The following is a 19,893-nucleotide window of genomic DNA, read 5'->3' on the forward strand; positions in this document are numbered from 1 at the left end:
AAAAATCGTCCAAATGCCTCTCTCTTCTCTTTCACTAATAATCTTACTTCTTCATCCCACCACTCAGTACCCTTTCTAATTTGCACACCTCCCACCTTTCTCATGTCAAAGGCATCTTTTGTGCAAGCCATCACTGCTTCCCTAAATATATATTCATTTTATAATATTTTGCTTTGTCGCTGTCTCCGGGTTAGCGAGGTAGCGCAAGGAAACAGACGAAAGAATGGCCCAACCCACCCACATACACATGTATATACATACATGTCCACACACGCAAAGATACATACCTAGACATCTCAACATATACATATATACACATGTACATAATTCATACAGTCTGTCTTTATTCATTCCCACTGCCACCTCGCCACACATGAAATAATAACCGCTTCCCCCTGCATGTGTGCAAGGTAGCGCTAGGAAAAGACAACAAAGGCTCCATTCGTTCACACTCAGTCTCTACCTGTCATGTAATAACGCACTGAAACAACAGCTCCCTTTCCACATCCAGGCCCACAAAACTTTCCATGGTTTACCTCATATGCTTTACATGCCCTGGTTCAATCACTGACAGCACGTCGACCCCGGTATACCAAATTGTTCCAATTCACTCTATTCCTTGCACACCTTTCACCCTCCTGCATGTTCAGGCCCCGATCACTCAAAATCTTTTTCACCTCTTGCACCTTTCTCTTGACCTCTTGCCTCTTTCTTTTATATATCTCCCACTCATTTGCATTATTTCCTGCAAAAATCGTCCAAATGCCTCTCTCTTCTCTTTCACTAATAATCTTACTTCTTCATCCCACCACTCACTACCCTCTCTAATCTGCCCATCTCCCACGCTTCTCATACACAAGCATCTTTTGCGCAAGCCATCACTGCTTCCCTAAATATATATTCATTTTATAATATTTTGCTTTGTTGCTGTCTCCCGCATTAGCGAGGTAGCACAAGGAAACAGACAAAAGAATGGCCTAACCCACCCACATACACATGTATATACATACATGTCCACACACGCAAAGATACATACCTAGACATCTCAACATATACATATATATACACACAGACATATACATATATACACATGTACATAATTCATACAGTCTGTCTTTATTCATTCCCATCACCACCCCACCACACATGAAATAACAGCCCCCTCACCCCACATGTGCATGAGGTAGTGCTAGGAAAAGACAACAAAGGCTCCATTCGTTCACACTCAGTCTCTACCTGTCATGTAATAACGCACTGAAACAACAGCTCCCTTTCCACATCCAGTCCCCACAAAACTTTCCATGGTTTACCCCAGACACTTCACATGCCCTGGTTCAATCCACTGACAGCACGTCGACCCCGGTATACCAAATTGTTCCAATTCACTCTATTCCTTGCACACCTTTCACCCTCCTGCATGTTCAGGCCCCAATCACTCAAAATCTTTTTCACTCCATCTTTCCACCTCCAATTTGGTCTCCCACTTCTCCTCATTCCCTCCACCTCTGACACATATATCCTCTTGGTCAATCTTTCCTCACTCATTCTCTCCATGTGACCAAACCATTTCAAAACACCATCTTCTGTTCTATCAACCACACTCTTTTTACCACCTCACATCTCTCTTACCCTATTATTACTTACTCGATCAAACCACCTCACACCACATATTGTCCTCAAACATTTTATTTCCAGCACACCCATCCTCCTGCGCACGACTCTATATATAGCCCACACCTCGTAGCCATATAACTTTGTCAGAACCACTATTCCTTCAAACATACCCATTTTTGCTTTCCGAGATAATGTTCTCGACTTCCACACATTCTTCAATGCTCCCAGAACTTTCACCTCCTCCCCCACCCTATGATTCACTTCTGCTTCCATGGTTCCATCCGCTGCCAAATCCACTCCCAGATATCTAAAACACTTCACTTCCTCCAGTTTTTCCCCATTCAAACTTACCTCCCAACTTATTTGTCCCTCAACCCTACTGTACCTAATAACCTTGCTCTTATTCACATTTACTCTCAGCTTTTTCCTTTCACACACTTTACCAAACTCAGCCACCAGCTTTTGCTGTTTCTCACACAAATCAGCCACAAGCGCTGTATCATCAGCAAACAATAACTGGCTCACTTCCCAAGCTCTCTCATCCACAACAGACTGCATACTTGCCCTTCTTTCCAAAACTCTTGCATTCACCTCCCTAACAACCCCATCCATAAACAAATTAAACAACCATGGAGACATCACACACCCCTGCCGCAAACCTACATTCACTGAGAACCAATCACTTTCCTCTCTTCCTACACGTGCACATGCCTTTCATTCTCAATAAAAACTTTTCACTGCTTCTAACAACTTGCCTCCCACACCATATATTCTTAATACCTTCCACAGAGCATCTCTATCAACCCTGTCATATGCCTTCTCCAGATCCATAAATGCTACATATAAATCCATTTGCTTTTCTAAGTATTTCTCACATACATTCTTCAAAGCAAACACCTGATCCCCACATCCTCTACCACTTCTGAAACCACACTGCTCTTCCCCAATCTGATGCTCTGTACATGCCTTCACCCTCTCAATCAATACCCTCCCATATAATTTACCAGGAATACTCAACAAACTTATACCTCTGTAATTTGAACACTCACTTTTATCCCCTTCGCCTTTGTTCAATGGCACTATGCAAGCATTCTCCCAATTATCAGGCACCTCACCATGAGTCATACATACATTAAATAACCTTACCAACCAGTCAACAATACACTCAACCTCTTTTTCAATAAATTCCACTGCAATACCATCCAAACCCGCTGCCTAGCTGGCTTTCATCTTCCGCAAAGCTTTTACTACCTCTTCTCTGTTTACCAAATCATTTTCTCTAACCCTCTCACTTTGCACACCACCTCGACCAAAACACCCTATATCTGCCACTCTATCATCAAACACATTCAACAAACATTCAAAATACTCACTCCATCTCCTTCTCACATCACCACTACTTGTTATCACCTCCCCATTAGCTCCCTTCACTGAAGTTCCCATTTGTTCCTTTGTCTTACGCACTTTATTTACCTCCTTCCAAAACATCTTTTTATTCTCCCTAAAATTTAATGATACTCTCTCACCCCAACTCTCATTTGCCCTCTTTTTCACCTCTTGCACCTTTCTCTTGACCTCCTGCCTCTTTCTTTTATACATCTCCCACTCATTTGCATTATTTCCCTGCAAAAATCGTCCAAATGCCTCTCTCTTCTCTTTCACTAATAATCTTACTTCTTCATCCCACCACTCACTACCCTCTCTAATCTGCCCATCTCCCACGCTTCTCATACCACAAGCATCTTTTGCGCAAGCCATCACTGCTTCCCTAAATATATATTCATTTTATAATATTTTGCTTTGTCGCTGTCTCCGGGTTAGCGAGGTAGCGCAAGGAAACAGACGAAAGAATGGCCCAACCCACCCACATACTCATGTATATACATATACGTTCACACATGCAAATATACATACCTATACATCTCAACGTATACATATATATACACACACAGACATACACATATATACACATGTACATAATTCATACTGTCTGCCTTTATTCATTCCCACTGCCACCTCGCCACACATGAAATAATAACCGCTTCCCCCTGCATGTGTGCAAGGTAGCGCTAGGAAAAGACAACAAAGGCCACATTCGTTCACACTCAGTCTCTAGCTGTCATGTAATAATGCACCGAAACCACAGCTCCCTTTCCACATCCAGGCCCCACAGAACTTTCCATGGTTTACCCCAAACACTTCACATGCCCTGGTTCAATCCACTGACAGCACGTCAACCCCGGTATACCACATCGTTCCAATTCACTCTATTTCTTGCACGCCTTTCACCCTCCTGCATGTTCAGGCCCCGATCACTCAAAAATCTTTCTCACTCCATCTTTCCACCTCCAATTTGGTCTCCCACTTCTCCTCGTTCTCTCCACCTCTGACACATATATCCTCTTGGTCAATCTTTCCTCACTCATTCTCTCCATGTGACCAAACCATTTCAAAACACCCTCTTCTGCTCTCTCAACCCAACTCTTTTTATAACCACACATCTCTCTTACCCTATCATTACTTACTCAATCAAAGCACCTCACACCACATATTGTCCTCAAACATCTCATCTCCAGCACATCCACCCTCCTCCGCACAACTCTATCCATAGCCCACGCCTCGCAACCATACAGCATTGTTGGAACCACTATTCCTTCAAACACCCATTTCTGCTTTCCGAGATAATGTTCTCGACTTCCACACATTCTTTAATGCTCCGAGAACTTTCGCCCCCTCCCCCACCCTATGATTCACTTCCGCTTCCATGGTTCCATCCGCTGCCAAATCCATTCCCAGATATCTAAAACACTTCACTTCCTCCAGTTTTTCTCCATTCAAACTTACCTCCCAATTGACTTGACCCTCAACCCTACTGTACCTAATAACCTTGCTCTCATTCACATTTACTCTCAGCTTTCTTCTTTCACACACTTTACCAAACTCAGTCACCAATTTCAATTTCTATTATACTTTGACGCTGTCACAACACAACCAGTCAACAATACAATCACCACCTTTTTTAATAAATTCCACAGCAATACCATCCCAACACGCCACCTTGCCAGCTTTAATCTTCTGCAAAGCTTTCACTGCCTCTTCTCTGTTTACCAAATCATTCTCCCTTACCCTCTCACTTCGCACACCACCTCGACCAAAACACCCTATATCTGCCACTCTATCATCAGACAAACCTTCAAAATACTCACTCCATCTCCCTTTCACTTCACCACTATTTGTTATTACCTCCCCATTTGCCCCCTTCATCAATGTTCCAATCTATTCTAATGTCTTACACACTTTATCTACCTCCTTCCAAAACATCTTTTTATTCTCTCTGAAATTTAATGATACCCTCTCACCCATCTCTCATTTGCCCTGTTTCTCTCCTCTTGCACCTTTCTCTTGACCTCTTGCCTCTTTCTTTTATATATCTCCCACTCATTTGCACTATTTCCCTGCAAAAATCGTCCAAATGCCTCTCTCTTCTCTTTCACTAACAATCTTACTTCTTCATCCCACCACTCAGTACCCTTTCTAATTTGCACACCTCCCACCTTTCTCATGTCAAAGGCATCTTTTGTGCAAGCCATCACTGCTTCCCTAAATACATCCCATTCCTCCCCCACTCTCCTTACGTCCCTTGCTCTCACCTTTTTCCATTCTGCGCTCAATCTCTCCTGCTACTTCCTCACACAGGTCTTCTTTCCAAGCTCACTTACTCTCACCACTCTCTTCACTCCAACATTCTCTCCCCTTTTCTGAAAACCTCTACATATCTTCACCTTCACCTCCACAAGATAATGATCAGACATCCATCCAGTTGCACCTCTCAGCACATAAACATCCAAAAGTCTCTCTTTCATGTGCCTATCAATTAACACATAATCCAATAATGCTCTCTGGCCATCTCTTCTACTTACATATGTATACTTATGTATATCTCCCTTTTCAAACCAGGTATTCCCAATCACCAGTACTCTTTCAGCACAGAAATCTACAAGCTCTTCACCATTTCCATTTACAACACTGAACACCCCATGTACACCAACTATACCCTCAACTGCCACATTACTCACCTTTGCATTCAAATCACCCATCACTATAACCTGGTCTCATGCATCAAAACTGCTAACACACTCACTCAGCTGTTACCAAAACACTTGCATCTCAAGATCTTTCTTCTCATGACTAGGTGCATAGGCTCCAATAATCACCCATCTCTCTCCATACACTTTCAGTTTTACCCATATCAATCTAGTTTACTTTCTTACATTCTATCACATACTCCCACAACTCCGCTTCAGGAGTAATATGTATGGTTCATGGTGAAGCGGCTGAGGATTGGCGGAATGCATGCATAGTGCCATTGTACAAAGGCAAAGGGGACAAAGGTGAGTGCTCAAATTAGAGAGGTATAAATTTGTTGAGTATTCCTGGGTGATTATATGGGAGGGTATTGATTGAGAGGGTGAAGGCATGTACAGAGCATCAGATTGGGGAACAGCAGTGTGCTTTCAGAAGTGGAAGAGGATGTGTGGATCAGGTGTATATCTGAACAATGTATGCGAGAAATACTTCGAAAAACAGATGGATTTGTATGCAGCATTTATGGATCTGGAGAAGGCATATGATAGAGTTGATAGAGATGCTCTGTGGAAGGTATTAAGAGTATATGTGTGGGAGGTAAGTTGCTAGAAGCAGAGAAAAGTTTTTATTGAGGATGTACGGCATGTGTATGAGTAGGAAGAGAGGAAAGTGATTGGTTCCCAGTGAATGTCGGTTTGCGACAGGGGTGCGTGATGTCTCCATGGTTGCTCAATATGTTTATCGATGGGGTTGTTAGGGAGGTGAATGAAAGAGTTTTGGAGAGAGGGGTAAGGATGCAGTCTATTGTGGATGAGAGGACTTGGTAAGTGAGTCAGTTGTTCACTGATGATACAGCGTTGGTGGCTGATTCATGTGAGAAACTGCAGAAGTCGGTGACTGAGTTTGGTAAAGTGTGTGACAGAGGAAAGCTGAGAGAAAATGTGAATAAGAGCAAGGTTATTAGATTCAGTAGGGTTGAGGGACAAGTCAATTGGGAGGTAAGTTTGAATGGAGAAAAACTGGAGGAAGTGAAGTGTTTTAGATATCTGGGAGTGGATTTGGCAGCAGATGGAACTATGGAAGCGGAAGTGAGTCACATGGTGGGGGAGGGGGGGCAAAGGTTCTGGAAAGTTGAAAAATGTGTGGAAGGCAAGAACGTTATCTCAGAGAGCAAAAATGGGTATCTTTGAAGGAATAGTGGTTCTAACAACGTTATATAGTTGTGAGGCATGAGCTAGAGAGAGGGTTGTGCGGAGGAGGGTGGATGTGTTGGAAACAAGATGTTTGAGGACAATATGTGGTGTGAGGTGGTTTGATCAAGTAAGTAATGAAAGGGTAAGAGAGATGTGTGGTAATAAAAAGAGTGTGGTTGAGACAGCAGAAGAGGGTGTATTGAAATGGTTTAGTCACATGGAGAGAATGAGAGGAAAGATTGACAAAGAGGATATATGTATCAGAGGTGGAGGGAACGAGGAGAAGTGGGAGACCAAGTTGGAGGTGGAAGGATGTAGTGAAAAAGATTTTGAGTGATCAGGGCCTAAACATATAGGAGGGTGAAAGGCAAGCAAGAAACAGAGTGAATTGGAATAATGTGGTACACCAGGGTCGATGTGCTGTCAATGGATTGTACCAAGGAATGTGAAGCGTCTGAGGTAAACCATGGAAAGTTTTGAGGGGCCTGGATGTTGAAAGGGAGATGTGGTTTCGGTGCTTTACACATGACAGCTAGAGACTGAGTGTGAACGAATGTGGCTTTTTTTTTTTTTTGAAAGAAAAAAAATTGCAGACACTGTATCCATCATTATTTTCATAATCAATTCAGTTGATCAAGTTCGTTAAGATAATCAAACCAGTCATACATATTCGCAATCCACAACCAGTGAGCTAAAATGAATTTTTTCTTGATGTTGAAGGCTCCAGTCACCGATAAAAGTCCACATCAAGGCCGAGCCTTAATTGAAATATAGAGAGAATTATGAAATGGCAAAGAAAAAATCAAGGGAAAGCATTTACCAATTTTGGAGGAAGTGAAAAACCTGTCTGTCGAAATGTGCTAGGTCACAGTACTTGGGAAAGGCATGAGAAGGCTGAGAGTTCCAAAGCTTCGACGTGTACAGAAAGAAACAGTTGTCAAAACAGCCCACCCTTGAGTTGCCAAGTGCCACACAATAATCATGTGATGCAACAGCTTGCCGAGTACTGCGTGGTCTAGCTCATGGTGTGGACACACAAGAAGCTAGCTCTCAAGAGCAAAAACCAAAGTATACCTACAGAAGAGGGAAAATGAACCAACATTGCATCGTATGGCAAGGGAGTCAAGTTTGAAAGTTTACCTGGGACAGTTTATAAGTTGGATTTAAAAGTCAGACCACTTTTGACCCAACCTTGTCAAGTAAGGATGCAGGGCTAGAACCACCTTAAATGTGAGAGCATGACTCCATACAAGGATGAATCAATCCCTTATATAAACAGAGCAACTGCAGAAAAGAAGTTTCAACATCTAAACAGGACACCCAATTTCTTAGAGGCATACTTAACTATTCCTGTAATGTGGGGTTTCCAAGAAAGAATGGATGTTACAATAATACCAAATATGTTCACTGAGTCAAGTGGTGGAATTACAGATCTGTCAAAGGTGAGACAAGAGTTATGAGGGAGCTTTCAAAAGAGAGATGGGTAGAAATAGGGCCCTGGAGGCATTAAACTTGACAAGATTTTGTTTATCCTACTGAGATATTCCGTCCAAATCTGAGTTTATCAAGGAAGCTGTATCAAGATGACATGCAGATCCAGTGAGAGATGAGAGAGCTGAATTGAAGGATATGGATGAATGCAGTGCTGAGTCGTCAGCACATAAGTGCAATAGATTATTTGTGGAGGAGAGGATATTGTTGAAAAAAGGAGAAAAGTGTAGAGGAATGGAGAGAACCTTAAAGGACACCACTCTTGACGGGGAATAGGGGGAGGCTGATCCATCAACAAACCTATCAAAGAGGAAGCTTAATATGAAGGAGCAAAGCCAAAAGAGGGGAAGTTAGAGATGAGACCTTAATGCCACACATCAAAAGCCTTGGATTTGTCAAGGGCAACTACACATGACCCCCCCAAAATCTTTCAGGGCTGATAACAAGACATAAATAAGAGAAAGGAATATCCCCAGTGGATCTCACCTAACAGAAGCCATACAGGTGATCAGATAGAAAACAGAAATTTTTGAGGTGTCCAAGGATATGGGAGTTGAGGAAGAATTCAAAGACCCTGAAATGGTAAATGTCAAAGCAACAGGATGATAGAGGGGTCAGAACAGTCACCCTTCTTAGGGATGAAATGTATCATTGGATGCTTCTTAGGTGAAGGAAAAGTTTTGTTCTTAAACAAACAGAACAGATGAGCAAGCGTAGGTGCAAGTTAAGATGCACACTCTTTCAGTACATGTGGAGAGATGCCATCAGGACTATAAGCCTTGCTTGGGTCCAGAGAAAGAATCGCTTTTCGGACAGTCTGAAAAGAGATAACAGGAAGAAGCACAGGATTAGTAAGAGGAGGATCACAGGATGAAGGCATGTCAGAGTCATCGAAGGTGGAATTAGAGGAGAAACAGGAACCAAAGAAAGTTGCTTCATGTACGGGAGAGACAGATATATTACCGTCATTCTACCATCTGATAGGAAAAGTGAAGGAAAGGTAGAGGGAAAAAAGTTGTTAGAGATGCTCTTAGCTAAGGACCTGAAAAACCTATCAGTAGATAACAAGAAGAGGTTATCGAACTTACTTTGAATAAAGGAATGCTTCGCCTCATGGACAGCGTGCTTACAGCATATTAAAAAGTGCTTCTTATTTTGTACCTTTACACACAAAGTTCATTCACTAATTGTGATCAACATCTCCACTCAAACAATCTTAAAGATGTGAGAGTAATACTTAAGGATTAGATGCAAATGAAGCATTTTGTTTTTAAAAGAGAGAGCTAATAAGGGCTAGGGATATTTCAGATAAAGATGCAAGAGTAATGCTACGAGATTTGATGCAATTGAAGCATTTCGTTTTTATCTAAAACATCCCTATCCCTTATTAATCCTCTCTCTACATCTAAAACATCCCTATCCCTTATTAATTCTCTCTCTAAATCTACCTAAACCTCATCCGTAACATAATATCTTCCTGACCAACACATTATCTGCCATACATTCTACATGGTCATAACATCCTAAAAGACTTTCACCTATATATTTTCTCTACAACAATCCACATCAAACCCATAAGGCCCTTAAAGAACTTCAATCTTCTCTATTTGAAATCATGCTACGGAAGAATAAAACCCTTAGTAACATGCTCAGCATTCTCTTTACCAAGACTCAACTTATTAAGATCACTATTCTTTTTTTCTTCAAGCTTGTTCATTGTTTTCTGTATCATTGAGGTAGTACACAAACAAAAGAAAATACCTCTCACTCACATGCACTTTCTATCAGTCAATGCATTCTTTATTCTATTTTCATACTTGATCACCATTTCGCATGTGAGTGAGGTAGTGCCAGGAACAAATGAGAAAGGCAACATCCAATCACATCTATTCTCTAGCTGTCACTTATGCATTAAAATTTTCACAAGATTATTTCGAATAATCCTTGCAAGCTATGACGAAGAGCAATGATTTCATGATCCTCCAGAATGTGGCATACTTTTCAATGGTTGTGAAGTGTGAAATTATTCATCATGAAATACTACTGTGGGAAAAGTACATGCAATGTAGTTAGTCTTTCTCACCTATTTGCCAATCCTGTCTCATACCTGGTAACGAGTGCTCTGGATACGATTCTGACTTGTCACAATCGCTTGCCAACTGAAGAACTGCTGCATGATCTGATAACGAGCTTCTTCAATGGTCGGATGCATATACATTGTCTGATTGGTGATACGCACTTCTTGGACAACCTGAGTAATCTGTCCATGAAGATACAGTAATTAATGGAGGCTAATGTACGGTACCTTAAAAAGAAAAAAAAAAAATGCGTCTGTGACCCAAACCTTACATACTCAACTTGAAATAAGTAAAATTATGCAGATGTAAGAAGAAAACACACATATATGAAATATGTGTTCGATGAAAGTGCATGTTCATTGCACCATATTCATTAAACATAATTTTTTTTCACACATATTTGCTATTTCATTATAATCTTTTACACATAAACATACATAAATACACATATAAACATATACACATATACTTATATCATTATTTTTATTTTTTATTTTTTATTTTGCTTTGTCGCTGTCTCCCGCGTTTGCGAGGTAGCGCAAGGAAACAGACGAAAGAAATGGCCAAACCCACCCCCATACACAATGTATATACATACACGTCCACACACGCAAATATACATACCTATACATCTCAATGTACACATACATATACACATACAGACACATACATATATACCCATGCACACAATTCACACTGTCTGCCTTTATTCATTCCCATCGCCACTTCACCACACATGGAATACCATCCCCCTCCCCCCTCATGTGTGCGAGGTAGCACTAGGAAAAGACAACAAAGGCCCCATTCGTTCACACTCAGTCTCTAGCTGTCATGCAATAATGCCCAAAACCACAGCTCCCTTTCCACATCCAGGCCCCACACAACTTTCCATGGTTTACCCCAGATGCTTCACATGCCCTCATTCAATCCACTGACAGCACGTCAACCCCGGTATACCACATCGATCCAATTCACTCTATTCCTTGCCCTCCTTTCACCCTCCTGCATGTTCAGGCCCCGATCACACAAAATCTTTTTCACTCCATCTTTCCACCTCCAATTTGGTCTCCCACTTCTCGTTCCCTCCTCCTCCGACACATATATCCTCTTGGTCAATCTTTCCTCACTCATTCTCTCCATGTGCCCAAACCATTTCAAAACACCCTCTTCTGCTCTCTCAACCACGCTCTTTTTATTTCCACACATCTCTCTTACCCTTACGTTACTTACTCGATCAAACCACCTCACACCACACATTGTCCTCAAACATCTCATTTCCAGCACATCCACCCTCCTGCACACAACTCCATCCATAGCCCACGCCTTGCAACCATACAACATTGTTTGAACCACTATTCCTTCAAACATACCCATTTTTGCTTTCCGAGATAATATTCTCGACTTCCACACATTCTTCAAGGCTCCCAGGATTTTCGCCCCTCCCCCACCCTATGATTCACTTCCGCTTCCATGGTTCCATCCGCTGCCAAATCCACTCCCAGATATCTAAAACACTTTACTTCCTCCAGTTTTTCTCCATTCAAACTTACCTCCCAATTGACTTGACCCTCAACCCTACTGTACCTAATAACCTTGCTCTTATTCACATTTACTCTTAACTTTCTTTTTTCACAAACTTTACCAAACTCAGTCACCAGCTTCTGCAGTTTCTTACATGAATCAGCCACCAGCGCTGTATCATCAGCGAACAACAACTGACTCACTTCCCAAGCTCTCTCATTCACAACAGACTTCATACTTGCCCCTCTTTCCAAAACTCTTGCATTCACCTCCCTAACAACCCCATCCATAAACAAATTAAACAACCATGGAGACATCACACACCCCTGCCGCAAACCTACATTCACTGAGAACCAATCACTTTCCTCTCTTCCTACACGTACACATGCCTTACATCCTCGATATCATTATTATCATATATATTTATTTATATCTATTATATTTAGTCGCTGTCTCCCGCATTAGCGAGGTAGCACAAGGAAACAGATGAAAGAATGGCCCAACCCACCCACATACACATGTATATACATAAACGCCAATGCACACACATCTACATACCTATACATTTCAATGTATACATACATATACATACCCAGACATATACATATACACACACGTACATATTCATACTTGCTGCCTTCATCCATTCCTGCCGCCACCCAACCACACATGAAAAAACAGCATCCCCCCCCCCACTTCTCCTCATTCCCTCCACCTCTGACACATATATCCTCTTTGTCAATCTTTCCTCACTCATTCTCTCAATGTGTCCAAACCATCTCAATACACCCTCATCTGCTCTTGCAACCACACTCTTTTTATTACCAGACATCTCTCTTACCCTTTCAGTACGTACTCAATCAAACCACCCCATGCCACATATTGTCCTCAAACATTTCATTTCCAATACATCCACCCTCCACCGCACAACCCTATCTATAGCGCATGCCTCGCAACCATATAACATTGTTGGAACCACTATTCCTTCAACCATACCCAATTTTGCTCTCCGAGATCCTGTGACTCACTTACGCTACCATGGTTCCATCCACTGCTAAATCCACTGCCAGATATCAAAAACAATTCACTTCCTCCAGTTTTTCTCCATTCAAACTTACCTCCCAATTTACTTGTCCCTTAACCCTACTGAACCTAATTACCTTGCTTTTATTCACATTTACTCTCAGTGTATCATACATATATACACATGAATATATTCATCCTTGCTTACCTTCATCCAAAGTCTGGCACCACCCAGCCCCACAGAGAACAGCATCACCCACAGCATCAGTGAGGCAGTGCCAGGAAAACAGACAAAAAGGCCACATTCATTCACACTCAGTCTCTAGCTTCATGTAATGCACTGAAACCACAGCTCCCTATCCACATCCAGGCCCCACGGACCTTCCCATGGTTTACCCCAAGATGCTTCACATACCTTGGTTCAGTCCATTGACAGCACGTCAACCCCAGTATACCACATCATTCCAATTGACTCTATTTCTTGCACACCTCTCACCCTACTGTATCTTCAGGCCCCAATCACTCAAAATCTTTTTCACTCCATCCTTCCACCTCTTGCTTTTTCTTCTTCTCTCCAACTCTGACACATATATCCTCTTTGTCAATCTTTCCTCACTCATTTTCTCCATATGTTCAAACCATTTCAACACACACTCTTCTGCTCTCTAAACTACACTCTTCTTATTTCCACACGTCTCTCTTACCCTCTCATTACTTAATTGATTGAACCTCGTCACACTACATATTGTCCCCAAACATTTCATTTCCAAAACATCCACCCTCCTCTGTACAACCCTATCTATAGCCCATACCTTGCAACCATACAACATTGTTGGAACTACTATTCCTTCAAACATACCCAGTTTTGCTCTCCGAGATAACATTCTCTCCTTCCATATATTCTTCATCGCTCCCAGAACCTTTGCCCCCTCCCCCACCCTGTCACTCACTTCTGCTCCATGGTTCCATCCGCTGCTAAGTCCACTCCCAGATATCTAAACCACTTCACTTCCTCCAGTTTTTCTCCATTCAATCTTATATCCCAATTAACTTGTCCCTCAACCCTATTGAACCTAATAACCTTGCTCTTATTCACATTTACTCCTTTCTCCTTCTACACACTTTTCCAAACTAAGTCACCAACTTCTGAAGTTTCTTGCTTGAATCAGCCACAAGAGCTGTATCATCAGCAAACAACCACTGATTTCAATTCCCCAAACCTTAGGATCTCCTCCAGGTTTGTGAGTTGGTTTGTCTGGTGTGTCAGTATCCATGGGGATGTCAATATCCTCATCCTTCTGTCTCTGACCTTGCAGTGCCGCTGTCCATGCCTGCATACCAGCCTGCAGACGTCCAGCTAACTTCTTCTCTACCTGTTCCAGAACAATCAGTTCAACTTGTTAATATGATAAGAATGCTCAAATCATAGAGTATACATGGTAAGTTGTAATGGAAAGTGGTAAGAGAGTGGTGGCATGCAAAAACCATCAGAATGGGAAGGAGTAATATGGCTTGAGGAGTTTACCTATCTACCTACAAGTACCTACAATGAAATCTACCCAGAATGGCAGAGCTAGCACAATGTGCTCACCATATTTCTTGTTTGATGTATACGACAATTCTTCTCAGTAGCCACCTGCATTATATAACTAATGATTCTTGGTTCATCTGGGACTGATAACAACCATAAACAACTTTTCAGCTAACTTTTTCTGCATTTCATTTTTATGTTGGAGGCTCCAGTCACACACAAACATCCACATCAAGCCTAGGCCTTAATCACAATAGAGAGAGGATTATGAACGGGAAAAAGAAGAGACAAAAGAAAGTTATGAGTACAGAATGGAAAAAGGTGAGAACAATGGAAGCAAGGGGAGTGGGGGAGGAATGGGATGTATTTAGGGAATCAGTGATGGACTGCGCAAAAGATGCTTGTGGCATGAGAAGAGTGGGAGGTGAGTTGATTAGAAAGGGTAGTGAGTGGTGGGATGAAGAAGTAAGAGTATTAGTGAAAGAGAAGAGAGAGGCATTTGGACGATTTTTGCAGGGAAAAAATGCAATTGAGTGGGAGATGTATAAAAGAAAGAGACAGGAGGTCAAGAGAAAGGTGCAAGAGGTGAAAAAAAGGGCAAATGAGAGTTGGGGTGATAGAGTATCATTAAATTTTAGGGAGAATAAAAAGATGTTCTGGAAGGAGGTAAATAAAGTGCGTAAGACAAGGGAGCAAATGGGAACTTCAGTGAAGGGCGCAAATGGGGACGTGATAACAAGTAGTGGTGATGTGAGAAGGAGATGGAGTGAGTATTTTGAAGGTTTGTTGAATGTGTTTGATGATAGAGTGGCAGATATAGGGTGTTTTGGTCGAGGTGGTGTGCAAAGTGAGAGGGTTAGGGAAAATGATTTGGTAAACAGAGAAGAGGTAGTGAAAGCTTTGCGGAAGATGAAAGCCGGCAAGGCAGCAGGTTTGGATGGTATTGCAGTGGAATTTATTAAAAAAGGGGGTGACTGTATTGTTGACTGGTTGGTAAGGTTATTTAATGTATGTATGACTCATGGTGAGGTGCCAGAGGATTGGCGGAATGCGTGCATAGTGCCATTGTACAAAGGCAAAGGGGATAAGAGTGAGTGCTCAAATTACAGAGGTATAAGTTTGTTGAGTATTCCTGGTAAATTATATGGGAGGGTATTGATTGAGAGGGTGAAGGCATGTACAGAGCATCAGATTGGGGAAGAGCAGTGTGGTTTCAGAAGTGGTAGAGGATGTGTGGATCAGGTGTTTGCTTTGAAGAATGTATGTGAGAAATACTTAGAAAAGCAAATGCATTTGTATGTAGCATTTATGGATCTGGAGAAGGCATATGATAGAGTTGATAGAGATGCTCTGTGGAAGGTATTAAGAATATATGGTGTGGGAGGAAAGTTGTTAGAAGCAGTGAAAAGTTTTTATCAAGGATGTAAGGCATGTGTACGTGTAGGAAGAGAGGAAAGTGATTGGTTCTCAGTGAATGTAGGTTTGCGGCAGGGGTGTGTGATGTCTCCATGGTTGTTTAATTTGTTTATGGATGGGGTTGTTAGGGAGGTAAATGCAAGAGTTTTGGAAAGAGGGGCAAGTATGAAGTCTGTTGGGGATGAGAGAGCTTGGGAAGTGAGTCAGTTGTTGTTCGCTGATGATACAGCGCTGGTGGCTGATTCATGCGAGAAACTGCAGAAGCTGGTGACTGAGTTTGGTAAAGTGTGTGGAAGAAGAAAGTTAAGAGTAAATGTGAATAAGAGCAAGGTTATTAGGTACAGTAGGGTTGAGGGTCAAGTCAATTGGGAGGTGAGTTTGAATGAAGAAAAAATGGAGGAAGTGAGGTGTTTTAGATATCTGGGAGTAGATCTGGCAGCGGATGGAACCATGGAAGCGGAAGTGGATCATAGGGTGGGGGAGGGGGCGAAAATTCTGGGGGCCTTGAAGAATGTGTGGAAGTCGAGAACATTATCTCGGAAAGCAAAAATGGGTATGTTTGAAGGAATAGTGGTTCCAACAATGTTGTATGGTTGCGAGGCGTGGGCTATGGATAGAGTTGTGCGCAGGAGGATGGATGTGCTGGAAATGAGATGTTTGAGGACAATGTGTGGTGTGAGGTGGTTTGATCGAGTGAGTAACGTAAGGGTAAGAGAGATGTGTGGAAATAAAAAGAGCGTGGTTGAGAGAGCAGAAGAGGGTGTTTTGAAGTGGTTTGGGCACATGGAGAGGATGAGTGAGGAAAGATTGACCAAGAGGATATATGTGTCGGAGGTGGAGGGAGCAAGGAGAAGAGGGAGACCAAATTGGAGGTGGAAAGATGGAGTGAAAAAGATTTTGTGTGATTGGGGCCTGAACATGCAGGAGGGTGAAAGGAGGGCAAGGAATAGAGTGAATTGGAGCGATGTGGTATACCGGGGTTGACGTGCTGTCAGTGGATTGAATCAAGGCATGTGAAGCGTCTGGGGTAAACCATGGAAAGCTGTGTAGGTATGTATATTTGCGTGTGTGGACGTATGTATATACATGTGTATGGGGGGGGGTTGGGCCATTTCTTTCGTCTGTTTCCTTGCGCTACCTCGCAAACGCGGGAGACAGCGACAAAGTATAAAAAAAAAAAAAAAAAAAAAAAGAAAGTTATATGAATTTTGGAGGAAGTGTAAAACCAAGTCTTTTAAATTATGCCAGGTCATATTTATTGAGAGGGTTGTTTTTGGTAAGGAATGATAGTGTACGTGAGAGGAGTAGGATACTGACATAAAAAATATGTGTGTCAGATATGAAGGAAGCAGGTGGGGAGAATTATGGGGATGGAAGAATGAAGCAAATGATGCTTTAAGTTATCAGGGCCTAAGCATGCAGGAGGGTGACAGGGAAACAAGGAATCAAGCAAAATGAAGTAGTGTAGAATAAGAGAAATGCCATTAATGGGCTAGGTGGTGGATAAGAGATGCTGGTTTCAGTGTATTATACATGCCAGTTGGTAAGTGGATATGAGAAAATGATGTCATTCTTCGTCTGTTTCTAGCATTAACTTGCCACACAAGCAATGGAAACATGATTTGGGGAAAAAATCAAAATATATTCCATACATACTCTGTAAGTTCTAAGTTTTAATACATAGGGGCTTCCAAAAAATTCAATTTCTATCTATATTCATTCTATCATTGAAAAGCCTGCTCCTAATTCTATGAAGTTTCATGTACATACATCTTCAACTATTCATACATACCCTCAGCTCATGCCCATAGTCTTAAAGTGAAATGGGAACTTCCATACTTATAAGTAAGTATACAAGTGCTTCTTACTATTCCAACACATGATGATTACTATTCCACACATGATGATTCTTTAAATGGGACCAAGATTTCCATTCACACAAAATGTATGTAAAACACACTTCCAACACAAATCATCCCACACCATTCCTTTGATATGAAGACAAGTTATTCCTTTAATCTTCATTCTTTAATTATTCTCTTGACTTCATATATACCTTATAAATAATAAACTTTCACTGTTCTTTTTTTTTTACCAACCTTGAACTTTAAATCTATAAATTTGAGCAAAAGACAAGCACTCAAGGTCAGCCAACTCTACATCATCATTGGAGTGTCCCAGGGTTCTGTTTTGGAATGGTTAACCTTTCTTATATAAGTGAATGACTAGCCTGAATATATGGATGTGTTTACAGATGAATCAAAAGACATAAGGGAAGTAAAAAGCAAAGAGGATTATATCAGCTTACAAGATGAACTAAACAGACTTTTGGCCAAAGTTGGTCTGAAATGTGGTTATTGAAATCCAACCAAACCATAGGTAAAGTTTGTGTGAATTGATAGGCATGTAAAAGGGAGAATTTTGAATGTTAATGTGCTGAGAGGGGCAGCTGGTGGGATGTCTGATCACAATTTTGTGGAGGCGAAGGTGAAGATTTGTAGAGGTTTTCAAAAGAAATACAGAATGTTGGGGAGAAGAGGGTGGTGAGAGTAAGTGAGCTTGGAAAGGAGACGTGTGAGGAAGTACCACGAGAGACTGAGTGAAGAATGACAAACAGTGAGAGCAAATGAAGTGAGGGGAATGGGTGAGGAATGGGATGTATTTAGGGAAGCAGTGATGGCATGTGTAAAAGATGCATGTGGCATGAGAAAGGTGGGAAGTGGGCAGATTAGAAAGGGTAGGATGAGAAACAAAAGTTGTTAGTGAAAGATAAAAGAAAGGCATGCGGATGATACTTGCAAGGGAGGAGTGCAAATGACCGGGAGATGTAGAAGAGAAAGCAATAGGAGGTCAAGATGAAGGTGCAAGAGTTGAAAAAGAGGGCAAATGAGAGTTGGAGTGAGAAAGTATCATTAGACTTCAGGGAGAATAAAAAGATGTTTTGGAAGGAGGTAAATAACGTGCGTAAGACGAGTACAAATGGGAACACCACTGAAGGGGGTTGGGGGGAAGTGATAACAGGTAGTGATGAAGTGAGGAAATGGAGTTTTGAGAGTTTATTGAATATGTTTGATGACAGAGTGGCATATGTAGGATGTTTTGGTTGAGGTGGTGTGCAAAGTGGGAGAGTCAGGGAGAGTGGTTTGAAAAGAGAAGAGGTGGTGAAAGCCTTGCGGAAGACGAAATCCTGCAAGGCAGCGAATTTGGATATTACTGAAGTTGAATCTATTAAGAATGAGGGTGACTGTTCTTGATTGGTTGGTAGAGATATTAAATGTATGTGTGGATCCCGGTGAAGTGCCTGAGGATGGGTGGAATGCATGTATACTGCCATTATAAAAAGGCAAAGGGGATAAAGGTGAGTGTTCAAACTACAGAGGTATAAATTTGTTGAGTATTCCTGGAAAATTGTATGGGAGGTTATTGGTTGAGACGGTGAAGGTATGTAGATTGGGGAGGAGCAGTGTGATTTCAAAAGTGGTCTAGGATGTGTGGATCTGGCATTTGCTTTGAAGAATGTGTGAGAAATACTTAGAAAAACAGATGGATTTGTTTGTCGCATTTATGGATCTGAAGAAGGTATATGACAGGGTAGATAGAGATGCTTTGTGGAAGGTCTTAAGAGTATATGATGTGGGAAGTAAGCTGCTAGAAGCAGTGAGAAGTTTTTATCAGGGGAGTAAGGCATGTGTACAAGTAGGAAGAGAGGAGAGTGATTGGTTCCCAGTGAAGGACAACCTGCAGCAAGGGTGTGTGATGTCCCAGTGCTTATTTCATACGTTTATGGATGGGAAGGATAGGGAGGTAAATGCAAAAGTTTTAGAGAGGGGGGCAAATATGCAGTCTGTGGAGATGAGAGGGCCTGGAAAGTGAGTCAGTTGTTGTATGGCAATGACACAGCACTGGTGGCTGATTCAAAGTATGAAACTGCAGATGTTGG

General features: G+C 41.7%; 1 protein-coding gene across 7 annotated transcripts in view; it reads right to left on the reverse strand.

Annotated features, from left to right (window-relative positions):
• The window catches only part of Dhc64C (dynein heavy chain, cytoplasmic), a 335,090-nt gene that overhangs the window by 218,385 nt on the left and 96,812 nt on the right, over positions 1–19,893 (reverse strand). For all 7 annotated transcript variants that reach the window (XM_071692492.1, XM_071692491.1, XM_071692489.1 and 4 more), the window contains 2 exons: positions 14,227–14,379; positions 10,492–10,644 (listed from right to left, as the gene is read on the reverse strand). In XM_071692492.1, the coding sequence (XP_071548593.1) occupies positions 10,492–10,644; positions 14,227–14,379 (306 nt within the window). The remainder of the gene's footprint in view (positions 1–10,491; positions 10,645–14,226; positions 14,380–19,893) is intronic.

This window comes from Panulirus ornatus, chromosome 53 (genome assembly GCF_036320965.1).
Source record: "Panulirus ornatus isolate Po-2019 chromosome 53, ASM3632096v1, whole genome shotgun sequence".
NCBI lineage: Eukaryota > Metazoa > Arthropoda > Malacostraca > Decapoda > Palinuridae > Panulirus > Panulirus ornatus.